Source organism: Sander lucioperca, chromosome 21 (genome assembly GCF_008315115.2).
Source record: "Sander lucioperca isolate FBNREF2018 chromosome 21, SLUC_FBN_1.2, whole genome shotgun sequence".
NCBI classification, from domain to species: Eukaryota; Metazoa; Chordata; class Actinopteri; order Perciformes; family Percidae; genus Sander; species Sander lucioperca.
Window position 1 is genome coordinate 16,250,929 of NC_050193.1, and position 20,146 is coordinate 16,271,074.

At 40.3% G+C, this 20,146-nt stretch overlaps 2 protein-coding genes across 2 annotated transcripts in view; both read left to right on the plus strand.

The window, feature by feature from the left end:
* The first annotated feature begins 4,111 nt into the window (after positions 1 to 4,111).
* il2rb (interleukin 2 receptor, beta) lies at positions 4,112 to 15,282 on the plus strand. Its single transcript, XM_031320680.2, has 9 exons — positions 4,112 to 4,458; positions 6,327 to 6,415; positions 6,908 to 7,122; positions 7,307 to 7,400; positions 7,720 to 7,865; positions 9,710 to 9,875; positions 10,302 to 10,395; positions 10,509 to 10,587; positions 12,823 to 15,282. Exons 1-9 carry the CDS (start codon positions 4,454 to 4,456, stop codon positions 13,600 to 13,602), a joined length of 1,668 nt encoding a protein of 555 aa, XP_031176540.1. The 5' UTR covers positions 4,112 to 4,453; the 3' UTR covers positions 13,603 to 15,282.
* Positions 8,785 to 20,146, plus strand: part of c1qtnf6a (C1q and TNF related 6a) — a 21,057-nt gene continuing 9,695 nt past the window's right edge. The window contains exon 1 of the mRNA XM_035996829.1: positions 8,785 to 8,797. The gene's annotated coding sequence lies outside the window, so the exon portion shown is untranslated. The remainder of the gene's footprint in view (positions 8,798 to 20,146) is intronic.

A 20,146-nucleotide genomic window follows, 5' to 3' on the forward strand; every position in this document is an offset into this window, starting at 1 on the left:
TATGGTGTTCTTTTCTTTGAAAGCTTCATTTTTTTCGTCTGTGAACATAGAGCTGATGTGACTTGCCAAAAAGCTCCAGTTTTGACTCATCTGTCCAAAGGACATTCTCCCAGAAGGATTGTGGCTTGTCAATATGCATTTTAGCAAATTCCAGTCTGGCTTTTTTATGTTTTTCTTTCAAAAGTGGAGTCCTCATGGGTCTTCTTCCATGGAGCCCACTTTCGCTTAAAAAGGGACGGATGGTGCGATCAGAAACTGACGTACCTTCACCTTGGAGTTCAGTTTGCATCTCTTTGGCAGTTATCCTTGGTTCTTTTTCTACCATTCGCACTATCCTTCTGTTCAATCTGGGGTCGATTTTCCAGGGCGCCCAGGGAGGTTGGCTACAGTTCCATGGACCTTAAACTTCTTAATAATATTTGCAACTGTTGTCACAGGAACATCAAGCTGCTTGGAGATGGTCTTGTAGCCTTTACCTTTACCATGCTTGTCTATTATTTTCTTTCTGATCTCCTCAGACAACTCTCTCCTTTGCTTTCTCTGGTCCATGTTCAGTGTGGTGCACACAATGATACCAAACAGCACAGTGACTACTTTTCTCTATTTAAATAGGCTGAATGACTGATTACAAGATTGGAGACATGTGTGATACTAATTAAAGAAACTAATTAGTTTGAAATATCACTATGATCCAGTTATTTATTATCTTTTCTACGGGGTACCAACAAATGTGTCCAGGCCATTTTAGAATATCTTTGTAGAATAAGCAATAATTCATCTCTTTTCACAGCTTCTTTGCTTTATTCTATGACATACCAAAGGCATGCAAGTATACATGATAAAATAGCTTTCAATTTCATCACTTTTCAGGAGGAATGAAGCATTATTTCAATGAGCTGTAAGGGTACCAACAAATTTGAGCACGTCTGTAAAACGTATATAAAACACAGACACACCTACTCAAACTAAAACTAAAAGTCCCTACTCAAACTAAAACGTAAGGACCTAAACCGCTGAATGCTAGCAGTAGCAGCTGAAAGGGTTACTCTCTCTGTGATGTGTAAAGGCAACAGAATGGAGGTGGTTTCAACAAAAACCACTGAAACTTGCTTTTTGTCACAAACTGCTGGCTCTTCCACCAAGCCAGACCTATATAAGTATCTGTAGAAGTAATCTGATCTGTCCTTTACTACACAGAGAGAGGAGGTTGAGGGGACTGTTTGAAGTTACACATGATTCAACAACGCACAATAAACTGACAAAATCACTCAGCACTGATAGCATTGACAGACTTCACATGACGCCAATGTTAGGTGGAGTCAGTTTAAAGCAGCTCTCACATTCAATTCAATTTCGTTTATAGTATCAAATCACAACAAGAGTTATCACAAGACTCTTTACAGATAGAGTAGGTCTAGACCACACTATAATTTACAAAGACCCAACAATTCCCCCGAGAGCGAGCATTTAGTGCAACAGTGGCAAGGAAAAACTTCCTTTAGGCAGAAACCTCGGACAGAACCAGGCTCTTGGTGGGCGGCCAGCTGCTGCTGCTGGTTGGGACACAGAGACACTGAAACAGATACACAGATGTCTGTATCATGTCAAATGACCTATAAAGAGGGATTAAATAAAAGCCAAACACTTCACTACTCAGAATTACACGTCATATTCGTAATGTGCCTGTTACACTGTGTTATTCCTGCAATGCTTGATATTAGGAAACCAAAATGTGAACTATTTTCACTCTTGCACAGAATCCAATTATATTGTTAGCTTAGTATGTTTTAGTTTGATAGGTTATCTTATTTTAGGTACATGGTATGAGTTCTACATGCCTTTGCTAGCCTCAGTTTAGCAAATAATGTGTGTGTGTGTGTGTGTGTGTGTGTGTGTGTGTGTGTGTGTGTGTGTGTGTGTGTGCGCGTGCGTGCGTGCATGTGACATTAAACACATATAATGTACGTAGGATTATTCTGAATATTTAGCATTTAGCCATTATATGGTCAAAGTTGTAATTTGTCCAACTCAACAGTTGCAAAACTAGAATTCCAACATTCCCGTCAGCTTCATCTATACTTGTGATTTGTGCTAATTACCAAAGGTTAGCACGCTAACATGCTAAACTCAAATGGTGAACACAGTAAACATTAAACCCGATGAACATGGGCATGCTAGCGTTGTCATTGTGAGCCTGTTAGCATTTAGCTCAGAGCTAACCACAACAACAGCCTCTCATGAGTTTAGTCAACTCTGGCCTCTATATCTACAGGAATCGTGCAGACTTTGGTGTCAAATGTAGCAGTTGCATCATGTTTTTTTTTTTATAGACTTGAAGGGTTTTTCAATATGAGTGTGCCCTCTCTTGTTCCCCCCCCCCATCTTTGTGGTCTGTTGATGAAGACACAAACATAACTATGGCAGCATCCCGCCTCAGGCATGGCGGACTTTGACCTTTCGGCGAGAGATACATACGCTCTTCCTTCTCTTGCACGTTCTCTGCACGCTTCAGCCCTCCCCTGCCCTTGTCTCCCCTGTTACCGCTGCTAGCTGATGCACACCTAAGTCTTATTGTGTTGCAACAGTTGTTGTGTATGTATATGCTTTGTGGTTGAAGGCCTATGTACAGCGTGGATGAGTGTTGCACAATGTCCCTTCATTGAACTTTAAGTATGAGATGAAGACTTGAAGATACTAGAAGATTGATCGCACCTATTCTGTTTGCTGTGCCATACTTACTGCACTCACATTTTGGCATTTGAGTAAGGGTGAATGTTTCTCCGTTTCGTCATTACTTTCTCTCCCCTCTCCATCTGCAACATGACTTTATTTTCCATATTTAGTTTAATTGACATTCATTTGCACGGATATTTTTTGTTGATCAAATTCTCCAAGCAGCACGCCTGAGTCTTACATCATCGAGGCCCTGACAGCATAACCAAAGCACATTGTTGATAATTAGGGACTGTGCGAAAATTATTGGGGTGGGATGCGGGCTGAACTTTATGTTTGACTTGAAAAATCAAGATCCTCAGGGATATTAGTATTTGGTTTGGACCCTCCCCTTGACTTGGAAAAAAAATGCATTTGATTGGTTGTCTATTATAACAAAGTAGATAGTCAATCACATGCTCCACTAAAGCAGTAACATCCTTTTTGTATCCTAATGTATTAGACAATAAGAGCGACAGTACGACAAGCTAACAGCCCGTTATTTCTCAACTCAACCCTGATTTGAAGCTATGGAACAATAATTCTTACATATCCCAAATCACACACTTTTCATGGAATTAGCATTTGCAGAAATTATGGGAAACATAAATGGTGCATTATGTCTACTGAGCTATTTATTACCACTGTGAATGTACACGCAAGGCATGTTTTTTGCGTGATCTTTTCTTTTACAGCAACTCTAGCAAGAAAAAGGGTAAGACCATTTCCTGCCCTCAAAAATCAGACCACCCTACGTTTAACAAAAAGAGAAATATACATAACACCACCTCCCCCTAATCATTTTTTATATAACTCCTTATATATTATTCCCCCTCCATGGCCAGGTATCTTACATTTGAGACAATGGGGGGGAATGTGAAATGGTTTGTGACCTTTGAGTAAAGAGCAGGCTGTTGCTTTAACTTTTAACCTCATTGTGTATTTTCGCCTCTACAGAAGTACATGAGTACTATATGTGTATATGTATCTGCAGCGGTTGTGGCTGTAACAGCAGCGGTTTTGACGCTGTGCAACTTTTTTTTTGTGTGTGTGCGCTGTTTGTAGTTTAAATAACCCCCATTGTTCCAAATCTGGTAGCTTTAGCCACTGTAATCCTCTGAATCTTCAGTTTTAAGATGAGTTTCATTGACATAAACCACTTCATAGGACGATGCACTAGTTTCCCTTTGTACAACTCACTTTATGTTGTGATTGGAACAGGATGTGGTGTGCTTTGTATTTCTTGTTTTAGTTAAATTAGTATCCTAGCGGCGTCCAGGTATAGCTGCTGCTGTTGCTGGTGAGCAGGCGGAAGTGCTCTGCTCTACGGTCCCCTTCACCACCCCCCTCCACCCCCTCCACCCCCACCCGTCCCCTCACACCATCACACACAGCTTCACACAAGGCTTCCTGTAAGCCCCAGACACAGGCTGTGGTTACAAGTGGAAAATGTCACTGGGCACTCAAAGAAGAGAGAGGGGCGAGAGTGAGGAGACAGAGGGATGAGCGAGAGAGAGAGAGAGAGAGAGAGAGAGAGAGAGAGAGAGAGAGCAAGAAAGAGAGAGAGAGTTGCACAAGTGAGTGAGATAGTGATGTGCGAGTAGAAAAGACAGAGGGACAGAAAGAGACAGAGAAGAGAGAAAAAGAGAAAGGACATCTTTTAAACTCGTCCGTCCAGCAGAGGAGAGGACAATGTGTTTCCTCTCAGAGACCCCCTGCTACCCTAACTGACCTGAGGCTCATGAGGTACTGGTACTATACACTGATGCTATTCAAAAATAATACAAGAATAATGTTGTAACAACTTGAGTCTATGTATTGTACTATTTTCACTACTTTACTTTTTTGTACAGTATTTCACCTGCTGTTCATATACTGTAGATGATGATATGTCATTTTCCTGATCTGCTGTTATTATTAAGAACAAGTGGTTTTGTTTCTCCTCTACATTATGTTATAATATCAATCACGGTGACTCATCTGCACTTTCCATAAAGTTACTTACAGTCCTGCTTAGTTCAGGCTTTTGACGGAACAACCGATGAGTCAGACTGGTGACAAACTGCGCGACGTTGAGGAAAAAATGCTTTTCTTTGGGTCATATATTCATAATTTGTATATATAATCACATTATTATGTTATATTCTTCACTGTTTTATTAGCAGAAATGCCTTAGTGTATAACATGAAGTCAGCCACAATGAACTAAACTAAGCATAACACTTAATATTTATCAATATGGCCGGTATAAAGTTCTTACTGTAACACACAGTTAATATATTCTCTGTAGTGCACCAGCACAGGTGCCTTTAGTCTCAGTCAAGTTTCACTTATTACTGCTAGTTGCCGCCTTCTCAGGATGAGTGTGTTGCTCAGTGTGGATCTATTATTGTTTTTTTTTTCACTCTCAAAACTATACAGCACTCTGCTGATGATGATTAACTGATGCAGTTTCAGAACTGAGTTTCTCTCCATTAAAAAAAAAAATGGAAAAACATTTTCATACAGCGGTAGAAACTTGTTTGGTTACTTGGTTACCGTTTTTAATCCGCCCAGTTGCGATGTGGTCGTAACCACCAAAATGTGTCAACTTTAAACACAAATTTCCATGTTTTACTTAGATATGCTGTAAGCGCTACATACAACCCTTTTTGTTTAAGTCTCATGTAAAAAAAATTCTGCCGAATACGTTCATGTATTTAATAGTGGTTTGGGGGGGGTCAATACAGCATAGTATCGCTATATTATCGATACACAGACGGCAAGTATCGATCTATTATTACATATGTGTTGGTCAGTCTGTCTGCTTGACTATCCCATTTTGCAACAATACAATTGAAGTGAGATGAACAAACAGAGAAATGTATCTTTTTAGATAAAACCGATGTTGACAAAGTTTCCTTTTGGGGAAAAATTTGAAGTTGAAAAAAAAGGTAATAAACTGCAATATTGTTAGGATAATTATTTATCAAAGAATGGACAAAAATCACTGGCGTTCTCTCAAAGTTCGTTTTTACTTGCAAGTAGAGTCCGTTTAACAGCACTTCAGTGCAAGTACAGAAAAGTGACTGAAGATTGTTCACAACAGTGTCTTTTTAAAGGAGTTGGGAGTCAAGGTAGCTATTGGGTTCTTGCAATCAGTAAGTTTCTTCTTATCAGGCCCGGCATCTCCTCCACATGATGCATTCTGCCCTCAGGGATACATCCTGTGCTCTTTGCAAGGTCACTCAGCTTTCATGATTAACACATGAAAGACAGAAATACTAAAACAGAAATACTAAAACAGCAGTTTGGATGCAAATGGTAAGAAACTGAAGTAAAAACCGTTCTAAGGATACTTTTTTCTAACAGAGATGAACAAACACAGACATCTATCTTTTTAGATAAAACCGATGTTGACAAAGTTTCCTTTTGGGGAAAAATTTGAAGTTGAAAAAAAGGTAATAAATTGCAATATATCGCAGAATATTGCAATATGTTTAAAATCGCAATAACATCGTATCATGATGGTATCGTATTGTGAGGCCTCTGGTGATTCCCACCCCGAGTATTTAACACTGTTGATTCCGATTCTCATTCTAAAGTACAGCATGTATTGATCCTTTCTGTTCACAGTCATATTGTGGTCAAGGCTATGGAGATCCTGGTGTCCTCATACGTCCTGCTGGTTCTGGTTTCAGCGCACGGAGCCCAAGGCTCGCAAGGTACTGTATAACTGAGTGCGGTTGCAACTGAAACAGTCTCTATATTACTGTCCTTTCTCTCACAGCTACCCTCACTCATCCTCATTCGAGCAAACATGCACTTGACGTGAGTCCATCTGCAGATAATTGAATAAACCTACGGAAAGACAAGTGTTGCCTGAAAGTGTTTATTTAAACAAGAATTGCCATCACAAGGCTCCAAAGATTATTTTCTTTCATTGAGCTTGTTCATTTTGTCTTCCGAGTGAAGTTGTTATGTTTGAAGCGAAGTGAAGTCTTATTTTCTGCAAGTCATAACATACATTTATGAATTACAGTGAAATAAGTGAAACATGACCATTTTCAAAGTTGAAAACTAAATCCCTCAAAAGGGAAATTTACTGATTACATTCAACCTTGCAACCGCCACTCAAGTATGTACAATGACACTGATAGAGAGAGAGAGACTAATCCTAATCTCCTTTTTTTTTTGTTATGTCTCTGTCACTCAAGGACTCTCCTGCGTAAATGACTTTGTCAACAATGTCAGCTGTACATGGGACAGCTCTCCAGTGGCTCCTGGTGTGGACTGCTGGATCTTTGGTGTGAAGACAACCTGGATCTCTAAGAACTACAGGACACGGGAGACTGTTTTACTTAGTCGAAGCTGCAAGCTAAAACAACACAGAAACTCTCCTCCAGGCTGCAGTTTTGTCTTTGAAAATGAAGTAAGTCACTAACACATCATTCATAAAAACATTTCAACATCTCTATCTATCTTACCCCCCACGATCTTATCCTGTCGAATCGCTGTTGCACTGGAATAAAGAATAAATCCATGACAATAATCAACAGTCTGTCAACTTCTGTCTTCACTGTTTAATTGATTATATATATTATGGGTCCCTCCAGGAATTCAACATTTTTGCAGAGATGCCCTACATCAGCGTGGAGTGTAACGGGACGTTGGTGGAGAACATCACAAACTATTCACCATACCATCACAGTGAGTTTCCCTTTTTTAGTTGCTCCTGAAAAGTTATTCATAAATCTGGTTATGAAAGATATTTGACATAATTCATTCCAAGGAAATCTTTTAAAGTCTTTACCAGGGTAACATGTTTAGGATTTGTATATAGGTTCATATTGGTGGTTTTCAAAAAAGTGGTAAAGATCAGGAATTAATTAATTGCGGGCGTTTCTTTCCGTGTGTGTGTGTGTGTGTGTGTGTGTGTGTGTGTGTGTGTGTGTGTGTGTGTGTGTGTGCATGTGTGCGTGTGTGTGCGTGCGTTTGTGCGTGTGTGTGTGTCTGTGCATGCATACAGTCAAAATGCATCCTCCAGGAGTTCCCAATGTCAGCTGCACTGCCAATGAGACCAGGATATCATGGAGTCAAGGCAGTCGTCCCTCTGACTTCTTCACATCCTTTGACTTCGCAGTTCAGATCAAAGAGAGCAAACAGACATGGAACGTGAGTGCTCATTCGTCATTCACTTGCATGCATGAATGGCCATTTTATAAAAAATACAGCTCATATTTACTATAGTCTTTTTTTCAAAACATGCTATATGAGCATAATGGTATATCATAGGCACAAAATAACAAGATAAAGACCCTACAGCAGAGATCTTCAACAGGGGGTCCGGGATACCTAAGGGGTCCTCAGAGTTACTGCATGGAGGCCACCAAATTGTTAATTTTTTTTTAAATGTTTTTTTTTTAAACTAAAAAGTCTTAACATGAATCCAAATATAAATCAACATATTTGTGAAAAACACGTTACAGTTTTTTTTCGATTGCTTAAGCACTATTTTGAAAACAGGGACCGGTTTTTCAAAACACTACACACAATGAGTACAACCACACACCCAATCAGCAGAACACCTCAGACCCTTTATACACTAATACTAATACTATACACTAATTTATAAAAAACATATTTTGATACCATATGAAACACACACGTTTCATATGGCTTAGTTCTGTTTGAACCAGATACACACACTGCTGTTGCTAACCTAAAACACTTTTAGCAATTCCACTTCTCAGTGATTAGAGTACTGTAAATGAAGTACACAGAGAAAGTGCAAATATACAAGATCACCATACACTACACAAGACCAATGTTGCAGACTGAGGAAAATATAATTTATTTCTCTCCACATACAACCCCCAGATGAAGTGAAAATACTAGACTTACCTGCTGCATTGTTATAGTTCTGTCAGGGCCATTAAGTCAAGAACAACACAGACAATAAAAATGCTTTAGGAAATTTTATTGAATAAATTACGAATTAAATTTGGCGGTATGGCTCTGTTCAAAGGAGTCCCCTGACTTTTCATGAGCACCATGAAAAAGCAGTGAATCAGGGGACAGCAGCAGCATTAGGGGACGCTCACACAGTTTAAGACTGGGAGAGCTAACTATTCCCCATATGAACAGAGCAGCAACGATGACATAGAAGCAAATGCCATGTTATACACGACAAGGTGGAGCAGGGGAGGAGGTGGGTAGCACAGATGCGAGCAGCAAGCAGTTAGGAGCAAACTAAAGCAGCTTTAAGTAGGGCGCCCTGTTGGGGAGTGACCAGCTGATGCATATGCAGATCAGCTGTTGCAGCTCAGCTGATGCGACCGTGTTGTTGGCCAATAGCGGTTAGCAGCGTCTTGACTACTTGGCCTGCCAGAACTGACGCTCAATTGCTTAAACCTGATTGGTGTGTCTACAATTAAACAATCATGTGTTTGCGCACCTGATGGCTGTGTTTCACAGATTGGCTCATAGGTGAGGTAATTTGGGTGCTTTGGAATTGCAAGGAAGTGACATCATGACATACTTCTGTGTCTAATAGATACAAGTGTGTTTAGTGTTTTGCAAATCACTGTGAGTATTGTTCTGCAAAAAGTGTGAGGCTGACATTGTGCTCATAGTGGTGCACATCTGGGCTAACGTTTTTCTCCTTGAGTGTAAGGTTTTGATAACGTGTAATACCTTTGATTTCAGTGTGTAAGCAATCGGCAAAAACTGTAATGATAGGCTTACTGGCCTATATTTTAAACCTCTATACATGGGCATGTGCTCCACGAGGTGAGCTACCCAGGCGCCCTCAAAGTTGAAGTTAAACCTGCAATAACGATGTTGCCATCCATGCTAGAAGCATGGCTAAAAGGTGTGAGAGTTTATTCTTTGATTTTCACTTTGTAGATTCCTCACATTATATTTTATGGTGACAATAAATTTACCTCGGATTTTGACAAATCCTTTCTGGTTGTTAAGATACACCCTAATTTTGGAATATTGGATTCCGTTATCAGGAGGCCAGGACTTTGTCCACACAAGAACAAGAGCTTAGGATATCTGCTTGGAAACTAAAGGGGCACCACGAGGTCAGGGTGAGAGTCAAACCCACTGAACCAGCCAATTGCCACTGGAGCAACTGGAGTCCAACAACATCCTGGGTGACAACATCACAGGATCATGGTAACATCACTTTGCATTTCCAGGTTGTTTGAGGGACACAAGCTTACAGTTCTCATTGTAACGAGGAAACAGATGATTACAGACCTGTTGGGGAAATGTAGTCATTCACCATGCACAGACAAAAAAAAGCTACATCTGGGTTTGCTTCCTCGTAGGCTCTAGTAGGGCTCTGGTGAAATATTGGATCAATTGAAAGGAGTAAATCACACACAGACGTTTTATGAGGTTTTTACATTTGAAACCCATCATGAAATAATGTGAAGAGCCATTTATACACAGCATCTTTTCCTTAAGATGCTCAAGGGGCAAAAAAGATTCAATGGTTAGAACAAGTTATAATGGTAAGACCTGAGGGAGAACAAAATGGATTTTCTGATTTACTTGTACATGCATTTTACACATTGTAATGGCAGCTTTCTGTTTCAGAGTGGCTTCTGTGTCGGACATCATTGATAATATGGGGAGTGATGTTGAGCTTGGGTCTCATCATTGTAATGCTGGTCGTTTGCGCGAGCAGGGGGTGAGTATAGTGTTGGCTTGTATGTGTCTGTCTGTCTGTGTGTGTGTGTGTGTGTGTGTGTACATGTTTGCATGCAGGATATCTAATTTAATGAATTCCTGTTGCCGTTTCAGGCTCCTCAAACGGAAGCCAGTACCAAACCCTTCGAAATACTTCTACACTCTCCAATCTGTCCACGGAGGAAATCTAAAGGTCAAATTAAATGTTCTCACACAACATTAAGCATTGTAACCACTAGATCCTATCACATAGAACATTTTGACAAATGTGCTTCACAGACTGCAAGCTTTACCACAAAATCTCATGAACTATTTTTACACCCAGGTAACATAACTCTGTGACTCATTTTGCTCACAACATGATTAACTTTTCACTCCAATTTCTTATTTACATTGCTTTTCTTTTCTTTCCAGCTGTGAGATATGATAAAGAAACTTGTTAGGCTTTCTATTTTTTATCTGTAATTTATCCTTCAACATTTGTCTGTAGACAATGATTCAATTGATTCATTGTTGGCTTTTTAGTCTGCTCACAAGGACAATATTAGACTAAAATTATAATACGTCGCAGCTCAAGACTGCAATTCACAGCCACAACAGAGATATTTAGGTATTCATCATAAACCAATCAATAGGCTGTGGCATTGGGTTGGACACCTGGGATGCCAGAAAGAGTTTTTGTGTCTAATGTCTCCCCTCTCCTAATTGGAGTACCCCAGGGTTCAATGCTGGGACCAATTCGCACCTACCTGATTCTCACTGTATACAGTATGCTTACTCATGGCTACATCCTACAGTACATACTGCTAACACTCCAGTGGTGAAAGAAGTATTGCGATTATTAGGTTATGTGAAAGCAGAAAATACCACACTATTGAGAAAAACTTCTATTAAAAGTCCTGCATTTAAAGTCTAAATTAATTTGAATTCTACAAATAACTATAGCTGTCGAAGAATAATATTTCCTTCTGAAATGTACTGAAGTAAAAGTATCATCAAATGTAAACTCTTAAGTAAAGTACCAGTCAGTTTACTAGCCTCAAGGAGTACTTGCCCTGTGAAAACAGTATAATATCTTTTGGGGCTCTGGAGGAGCTTTGTCAAGTCTGAGAAAATAACCCTGATGATGTCATAGTGATGTCATCACATATCATATCTGAATTTGGGCTTGTAGACTACTAATTTATAACCCAAATCCTGTGTTACACAGAGCAGGTGTGTAGGATGTAAGATGTGGGTGTTTACCAGGAAGGTAGGGGATGAAACAAATCAGTGCTCGAAGTGGGCCGGTACTCACCGGTACACAGTACCGGCACTTCTACATTTTACTCTTAAGCGTACCTGCACTTTTTATTGCGTACCGCTACTTCTCGCATGTAGCCAGTACTCTACCACTGACAGAGAAAGCGTTACAAATACTACACTACCCAGAGGACACTACGTGATTTACCTCAGATCTTGACAAATCACGTAAGGGCCCTGACACACCAACCAGACGGGCCGACCGTCGGCAGAAAAGCCAGTCGGACTGATCAGTCGGGTCCCCGAGGGCCAAAAAATGCCTCAGAACACACTGAGGCAAGCAGTCAGCCCACCCTATCAGAAGTTCGCTTAGCCACGGACGCTAGTTCGGAAAACCTGTCTGATGCCTGCAGCCTGACCGTAACAGATTTTTCACTGCTGAAAACCTAGAAACTAAAAAGAAGTGTGTGGAGTTTGTTTCGGACACCGCACACACTGCGTACAACACTTAAACTTATTTCACCAACTCTGCTCCGGTCGCATCTACACGTCTGCTTCCTCTCTCTATTTCTCCTCTGCCCCCTGAAATGAATTCAATACAACTGCTTTTGTCCTCTAATGGGCATAATCCCGCTGCAAGCCTACCACCTAAACTGTCACCATCCGTGTATGAATGTGTGTGAATGGGTGAATGAGAGGCAAATTGTAAAGCGCTTTGTCCGGTAGAAAGGCGCAATATAAATGCAGACCATTTACCAACAAGCAGATCGGGCCAAGGAAGTAGAGACTTTGCTGTTAGGGACCCCTCCGCTATTAAATGAATTTCTTGCTTATTTTCAGTTTGGTTTCAGGTTAATAAGAAGTAAAGGCATGTCACTCGCCACTCACCACTGACTACCTGGAAAAAGGACAGCGTTACGGCCACAGTCTGTCCCAGTTTACAAAAATCTATCTTCTTTAAACCGCAAAAAAAGCGACCTCTTGGTGTGGTTTGTCTCTTGCTTGTATTCAAACGAACACCAAGAACAAACTCATACTTTCAGAAAATCAGAGATAAACATTGGCTCTCACACACAAAACACTCACGACATCCATGACTCAACTCAAATATAAAAAAAAAAACAACACTATTGTGTCATTCTTCAGGTGTATTTTCTACTCTAAATCTCTCTTTCTTTTTTCATAGAAATGGCTGAATCCTCTGTCAGCTTCTGAGTCGTTCTTCGTGGCCCAGCCATGCGACCGCATCTCCCCGGTTGAGTTGTGCGAAAGCTGGGATGTGGTCCCCTCCACCTCTCCCTCCTCCAGCTCCACCAGCGCCCTGCTTCACTTCAGGAGCTACCCCTCGGCTAGCTCAGACACCAGCGGGGTTGTTGACCATTCCTCCTCCTCCTCTTCATCCTGCTTTTCTAACATGGGCTACTTCATGTCCGCCTCCTCCGGCAGCTCAGCTCGATCTGACCCCAATCCTGCCTACTTCACCTATCATGATGAGTTCTACAATCTGCACAAAAGCCCCAACCTTCACGTCTCCCACTGCCCTTCGTTCGACACCTCTCCGACCTATGAGAGCTTGAAGAGGGAGCCGCAGAGCCCAGACTCTGGCTTTGGCATCGGAAAGGAAGATGAAGAAGCCAAGGAAGATAAAATAGTTGTGGATGTGGAAGGGGAAGAGGTTTCGAATGATCACCATAGCCCTCCTCTTATCATTCTCCCTCTCCATCTTCCGTCCCGGATGTGCCCCCCCTCCTCTGCTCCACCCCCTCCTAACACTCCCAGTTTAACTCTGATACCCTCTGATAGCCAACAGGAAGATGTACCTGTGGTGGCTAGTAGCAGCAGCTATGCGGCCTGGCCTATGGCTGATGCCATGTGCAGGTCTTCCTCCATGCCTGTGGAGCCCTGTAAAACAGGGTATCTGACCCTCAAAGAGCTCCAGACAACATTCAGCAATAAATCCATCTAAAAACGTGTAACGTACCTGGAAGAATCCCTGTGCGATCATTTTAAAATTGAATGTGTTTGCATCACTAGCGACCTGATTGTTTATTCTAATCTGATTGCGAAAGTGAGTATCTCTGACAGAAGAGTGTTGTGCAGTTTTGACAAAGAATAAGAAATGCGTTCATGCTTCAAACCTGCAGTGATTCGTCAGTTGGTCATATGGGGGCAGCACAACAAGACTATATATTACAACAACAAGGCTATATTAGCATTCCTTTTAAGTCATGTTTCTGGCCACTTGATTAAAGTAAATCCAATATTAATTCTCTTTTTTGTTGCATTTTTGCTAAAAAACAAAAACAAAGTTAATAAGAGCGGTGAGAGTGAACCAAAACTGTAAAGTTGTGGAGCTGGAAATCCAAAACATAGCTTAGGGGAACTGCAGGGTCGGGTGATAATTCTGTGCTGGTACATCTCAATAAACGACCCCTTTCACATTACACATAGTCTTTTGATCAATTGTTAATTTAGAAAAAAATATTGGAGCAGCTTTTAAATGGACTTATACAAATTTACATAATTCTGTCATTGTTGCTATATTCACTCCAAATCAACATTTGATTGACTTTGCTTACTAAGAACAATAGTTGTACAGGAATTTGTCTACGTGAGATTGGTGTAAATGAAGACAGAGTTCCAAGGGACAGTCTGCCACAGCAGGTTCAAGAACAACCTGACTTTAAAAGAACTACCTGACTTTGAATCCAATGTGAAGGGATACAGCCAGCTATATGAGGGCGAGTAAAAATCAACCAGTTGGGCGCCTGGGTAGCTCACCTGGTAGAGCGCGCGCCCATATACAGTACAGAGGCTCAGCGGCCGCAGGTTCAATATCGACCTGCGGCCCTTTGCTGCATGTCATTCGCCCTATCTCTACACTTTCATGTCTAAACTGTCCTGTCACAAATAAAGGCATAAAATGTCCAAAAGAAATAATCTTAAAAAAAATATATCAACCAGTTGTGTATACTGTAGTAGAATGGTGTACGGTACCTCATTGTTGAATGTGTATACTGTACTTTGAACTTTTTTCAATTGGCTTTATTTGCATAAGTGTTTAAATGCATATTAAACATTGCACAAAGCAGAGCGTGAAAGTAGACATTACTTTAAACTAAATGCTACTCATCATTTATTAATGACTGACACAGTTTTGTAGTTTGCTTTTTATTACTTTAACTTAAATCTTACAAAGACAGTAAGACATTATGTTGTAAGAGCTCTTTAAATCTACTAATATCATCGCAAAATAAAAAAATTCTTCATTCCTGCAGGCAGATCTGGGATTTTTTAAAGCAGTGAAACGTGATTTAAATGTGTTTTGATTATGTAAATAGTGATAAATTACTTTTAATAAAGAACATATGAGCATCACTTTAGAGTCATGCACCGTGAAAAAAGACATTGTAGAATATGACATCTGTAATGGCTTGCATGACTCAAGCATTAAATGAATAGATTTTAGTCTGTACTGATCTACTGTCAAAATGAAAGGCAGCTGGTTTGTCATTTGTTTGTAAATCTTTATAAATTATTTCATGCTGTTTAAGAGATCAAATCAACACCTGATAAATCATCATTAATCATGTTCCACCTGGTAAAGTTTACTATCTACAATAAAAAAAGATTGTGTGTACAAGCATTGGTATAATATTTATTAGATTGCTATTTCTAGATTCATGTAAAGCATTGAGGTCAGTGGTAAATGCTTCTGCTCTTGTCTCCACCCATGCAGTTTATTTCCGTTGCACTCAGTGACATCTGTGCAGAGACCAAACAAAATAAAACTTCTGGTAGAAATGGGTCACCCTTTGACTTCCTGTGTCGTTGTGGAATGAGGGCTGAGGGGTGGGCATGTGCGCTGACGTGAGAAGAAGTGTGAGAGAAAGCATGAGTGTGTGTGTGTGTGTGTGTGTGTGTGTGTGTGTGTGTGCGTGTGCGTGTGCGGGTGTGTGTGTGTGTGTGTGTGTGTGTGTGTGTGTGTGTGTGTGTGTGTGTGTGTGTGTGTGTGTGTATGTGTGTTCTTGTTTAACTATATTTGTGGGGTCCAAAAACCAGGAATACAGTATACTGTATACTGTCCGGACAGCTTTGTGGGGCCAAAATGCTGAACCCCACAACTTAAAAGGGCTGTTTGAGGGTTAAGACTTGGTTTTAGGATTAGGGTTAGAATTAGGTTATGGTGAGGGTGAGGGTAAGGGTTAAGGTTAGGCATTTAGTTGTGATGGTTAAGGTTAGGGTAAGGGGCTAGGGAATGCATTATGTCAATGACGGGTCCCCACAAAGATAGTACCACGCACTATGTGTGTGTGTGTGTGTGTGTGTGTGTGTGTGTGTGTGTGTGTGTGTGTGTGTGTGTAGTTTTGAGTGTTTACATGTCCTGTCAGGTGGTCCTGGTGGTGTGTGTGTGTGAGCTGTGAGCGTGTGTATTAGAGTGTGGTTTGACATTTAACTCTGACACAACCTGCGACATCCGTTCACCTCAAAGAGAATTTACGCTATTTAGCCATGTCAGTAAGAAACAGCACAAGATGTTGCTTTTCATCTGTGTTTCTACACCTCTTTTTTTCCCATGTCATGAGAGCCCAACCTGTTGTACTTCGTACCCAAATTATGTCCAGCCATTTCTTTAAATTACACACAAACGTAGAGACATTTGCAATAAAGAAAGCCCTTTTATGTACCTGCTGTACCTTGTTACGCATAACCTATTTGGTGGCCCATGTGCTGACCCAAATGGGATAAATTAGGCAATATAGGTAGAATTGGCATCTTTCCAGCTAACAGAAGACACGCTCCACACAAATGCAAAGTTATTCATGTGCAGAGCTGTTAATGTACTGTAACTGTTACCCAGAAAACCATTGGTTTGTCAATCAAAGCCAAGACAACGGGTTATTTTGACCTAGTGTGGTGCTGTTTTTTTATATTACTGTTTTGTTATTTCACCAAACTATAGTATTAGACACAAGTTCAAGTTTTACACTAAAATTGTCACAATGCATTGTGAGTTGCACAAAATGACATTTATGTGACAATGAAAAAAACAGTGAAGGATACACATGTATTAAAAATCAGTCAAAAACAAGTACCACAACAGTAATATAAAAACTATCACTAACACTGGGTCAAAATACCCCATTGTCTTCTTGGTGACCCAATGGTTTTCTACCCATGGGTAAAATTAATTAACCCGGCATTGCGCTGTCAAATTTAACCCAGTGGTTTTTAGCGTAAATGTCTGTTTTCATTTATGTCCCAGAATAGACTGAAGTATCTTTGATGCACTATATTTATTCTGCCACTAGGTGACATTAGAAAACTGAACAAACATGAATCAGGGAGCCGTCCTCTTCTTCGTCTTCCTCCTCCTCTCTATATCTCTCTCTGGAATCTGTTTAGTGTCACTGTTGTCTTGTCTGTACAACTAAATTAGCACCCCAATCCTTATAATATTAATTCCCTATGCCTTGATTTACTGGATATTATCTTCTTCTGCTGAGTATGCTGACAGTGTCCAGCTGGATGGCTTTGTAAAGTCTCAGCTTGTTTAAATTTCCTCTGCTTGCTCCGTCAATCACACAGAGGAAGCGTTGACCCAGCTGGCCAGACAGAGACGGAGAGAATGAAAAACATGCTTCGTAAATTATGTTGGAAAACCGCAGGGCTTGTTTTGGATCTAACCCACAGTGAAATAGGAGGATGTGGGGCCAGGCTGACCGTGTGATTTCCCTTCTTAATGTCAAGTAGAAACAGAAAGCCAGAACCACTGCTGTCAGGAGAAGGAGACACAAACCACCAACCCCCTTCACTCATGCAGTTAGTCTTTCTAAAAGGTAAAACTTTATATATTCCGTGGTACCACTGTGTGACTGAGGGAGGGTTGCCACTTATCCACTGATTTGAAATACACCTCAGAGCCAGGAGTAGGAGTTTGTCACATAGTTTGAAATCAGATCTACTCAGGGGAAAATGTTTTTGGAAGGCGAGCTCAGTAGTAAGAGGCCTCATTTCTTTCAAGATTATTTTTTGGGCATTTTAGGCCTTTATTTTTATAGAACAGCTGAAGACATGAAAGGGGGAATGACACGCAGCAAAGGGCCACAGGGCGGAGTTGAACCTGCGGCCGCTGTGTCAAGGAGTAAACCTCTATATATGGGCGCCTGCTCTACCAGGTGAGCCACCCAGGCGCCCCAGTGAGAACATCTTAACCAAACTTTGTGCTATGTTGCTCCAAAGGTTTTAGATCCCAGAAATTGTGAATCTCTGCCCCAATGTTTCTCTTACATTAAATACAAAGATGAGAGGTTATTCATTGTATTAAGTATGATGATCAGCGAGTAGGGATGTGAAAGACAATGTTTTGTATCTCTTCCCTTCAATAAAAATAATAAATGAGGTTGCTGGAAGGACAGTGTAGTATCTTGGTATAAATCCCTGATAAGCCTGATCTCCTTTGTATGCCATATTTTATCAAAAACACTATTTCTATCTCCTGGGGAAAACTCTTCATAATAAGTCAGCGGTATTAGTGCATATGATGGAATGTTTTTCCCTAAATATTTTTGTCATATCTCGCCAGATTTTGATAGTACTTGGAATGACAGTGTTGAAGCCCTTTCTATGGAAGCAATAATATTTTGAGTTTATTTTGTAGGACCTGAGAAAACCTGTGTTGCAAAATTGAACGTAGAAATTGGAATGTAAACAGTTGACCAGTGATCTAGAATAATGTAATTTGATTAATTTGAATTTGATAGCTGTTAGATTTAGTATAAAAGAAATTGAACTCTGCGAAACAGCCAGAAGCCACTGGACTTTGGAGCAACACAGTCTTTTGACCTATACGGAACCACAGTTAATTTGTAAGAAAAGTAAAGATCCTAAGTTTTTATATTTTATGTTTTGAAATTCATAAGTAAACAGTCAAACGAAGAACTTTGGATTCAAGACTTTTATTTACTGAAATTTTGTGTTGAGTACAAAAGAACTTTGAGGTCCTAGGATTACCCTCCAGGATTATCCTTATTTTCAGGGGTTGTCTTTTTTCATAGTGAGTATATAGTTTATAGTTAGTGCGGTTAAGCGTGGAACCATTCATCTATGTCCGTTTCTGATTTTAAATAAGACTGTAGCCATTCCCAAACTATGCGGATATGGCACACATTGTGGATTGAAATTTACTACAAGATAGCAAATGATAATGATGATGATCGCCACTGTCGCAATAGCTACTGCTAATGCTTGCTCTTGAGGAAATTACTGTAATTGTTGGGGCTTTGTAATTATAGAGTGTGGTCTAGACCTACTCTATCTACCTACTCTATAAGTGTCTCGAGATAACTCTTGTTATGATTTTATACTATAAACAAAATTGAATTGAATTGAATTGAATTGAAATGTGCACATGCAGAGATCGATTTATAACCATGTTGGAGCAACAGATTTGTGAGATTCTTGTGTTTTTCCTGAGCTGAAACACAAGAATGCTTTGTGGTCTGAAATGTCAACCCACCTCTGGTTCTCAGCTTTGAATGCAGACCTCTATAATTATGTAAGCCACTAACAATATGTTGCCTGGGAAAATGGGGGGGTGAAGTTGTGGGGGCCAAATACAGTTCTGCTTTCGGGCCCCAAAGGTCTCCACCATCTTAGCACAGAGGAGTGCAAATATCTGGTCAGCAGCCGCCACACTGACCCAGAAGAGCTAATGGTTCAACTTTCAACTTCAACTTTCAACTTTATTTTGTCCCTGGAGGGCAATTGGTTTTGCAGCAAGGTACAATACATGAAAAACAACATAGTCATACAATTCAGAAGGAGATGGGGGGGGTGGGGGTGACCCCAGTACCAGTGGGCTAGAAGATTGCTAGGATAATTACATTATCAAGAATAGACAGAAACCACTGAAGATCTCTCAAAGTTCATTTTTACTTGCGAACACAACAAGGAGCCATTTACAGCACTACTCATAGTACGGAAAATGTCTAACGGGAAGCCCTCTACATCGGCTTATTTATACAATCATAATACAGAGTTGATGTCGTCAGTTGTTATCTGGTCAGAGTCGATGACGTCTCCCTTATCTGGTCAGGAAGTGCATGTTCTTTCCTCAGCATCACACCGTGCTCAGACAAGATAGCCAATGGTTCCATGTTATCTTGTGAGAGCAAGCAGTGTTTTGGTTTCTTACTATGCAAACAGTTTAATTTAACTGAGAGAAAAGAGTAATCAGTATAATATTGTATTCTTATGCAAACAGTTTTAATATTAACGAGACAGAAAGAATGTAAATCACAATTTTTCTAACAAAGATCAATAATAGTCACTGGTGACCGACTTTGACATTCCCAAGTGTACAACAAACAAGGGGACAAAGCTACAAATACCCACAATAAAGTGCAAAGTGACCAGACATGTTGAATACACGATCAACATCTCTTCCATCATAACACAAATTGTCCACATCAGCGGCATAGACATCATCATTATCCTACTCATCATCA

Coding starts and splice junctions, on each gene's coding strand:
- il2rb (XM_031320680.2), top strand. Junction 9,876..10,301: donor GACAACATCACAGGATCATG/GTAACATCACTT, acceptor TTTCTGTTTCAG/AGTGGCTTCTGTGTCGGACA. Junction 10,588..12,822: donor TCCACGGAGGAAATCTAAAG/GTCAAATTAAAT, acceptor CTTTTTTCATAG/AAATGGCTGAATCCTCTGTC.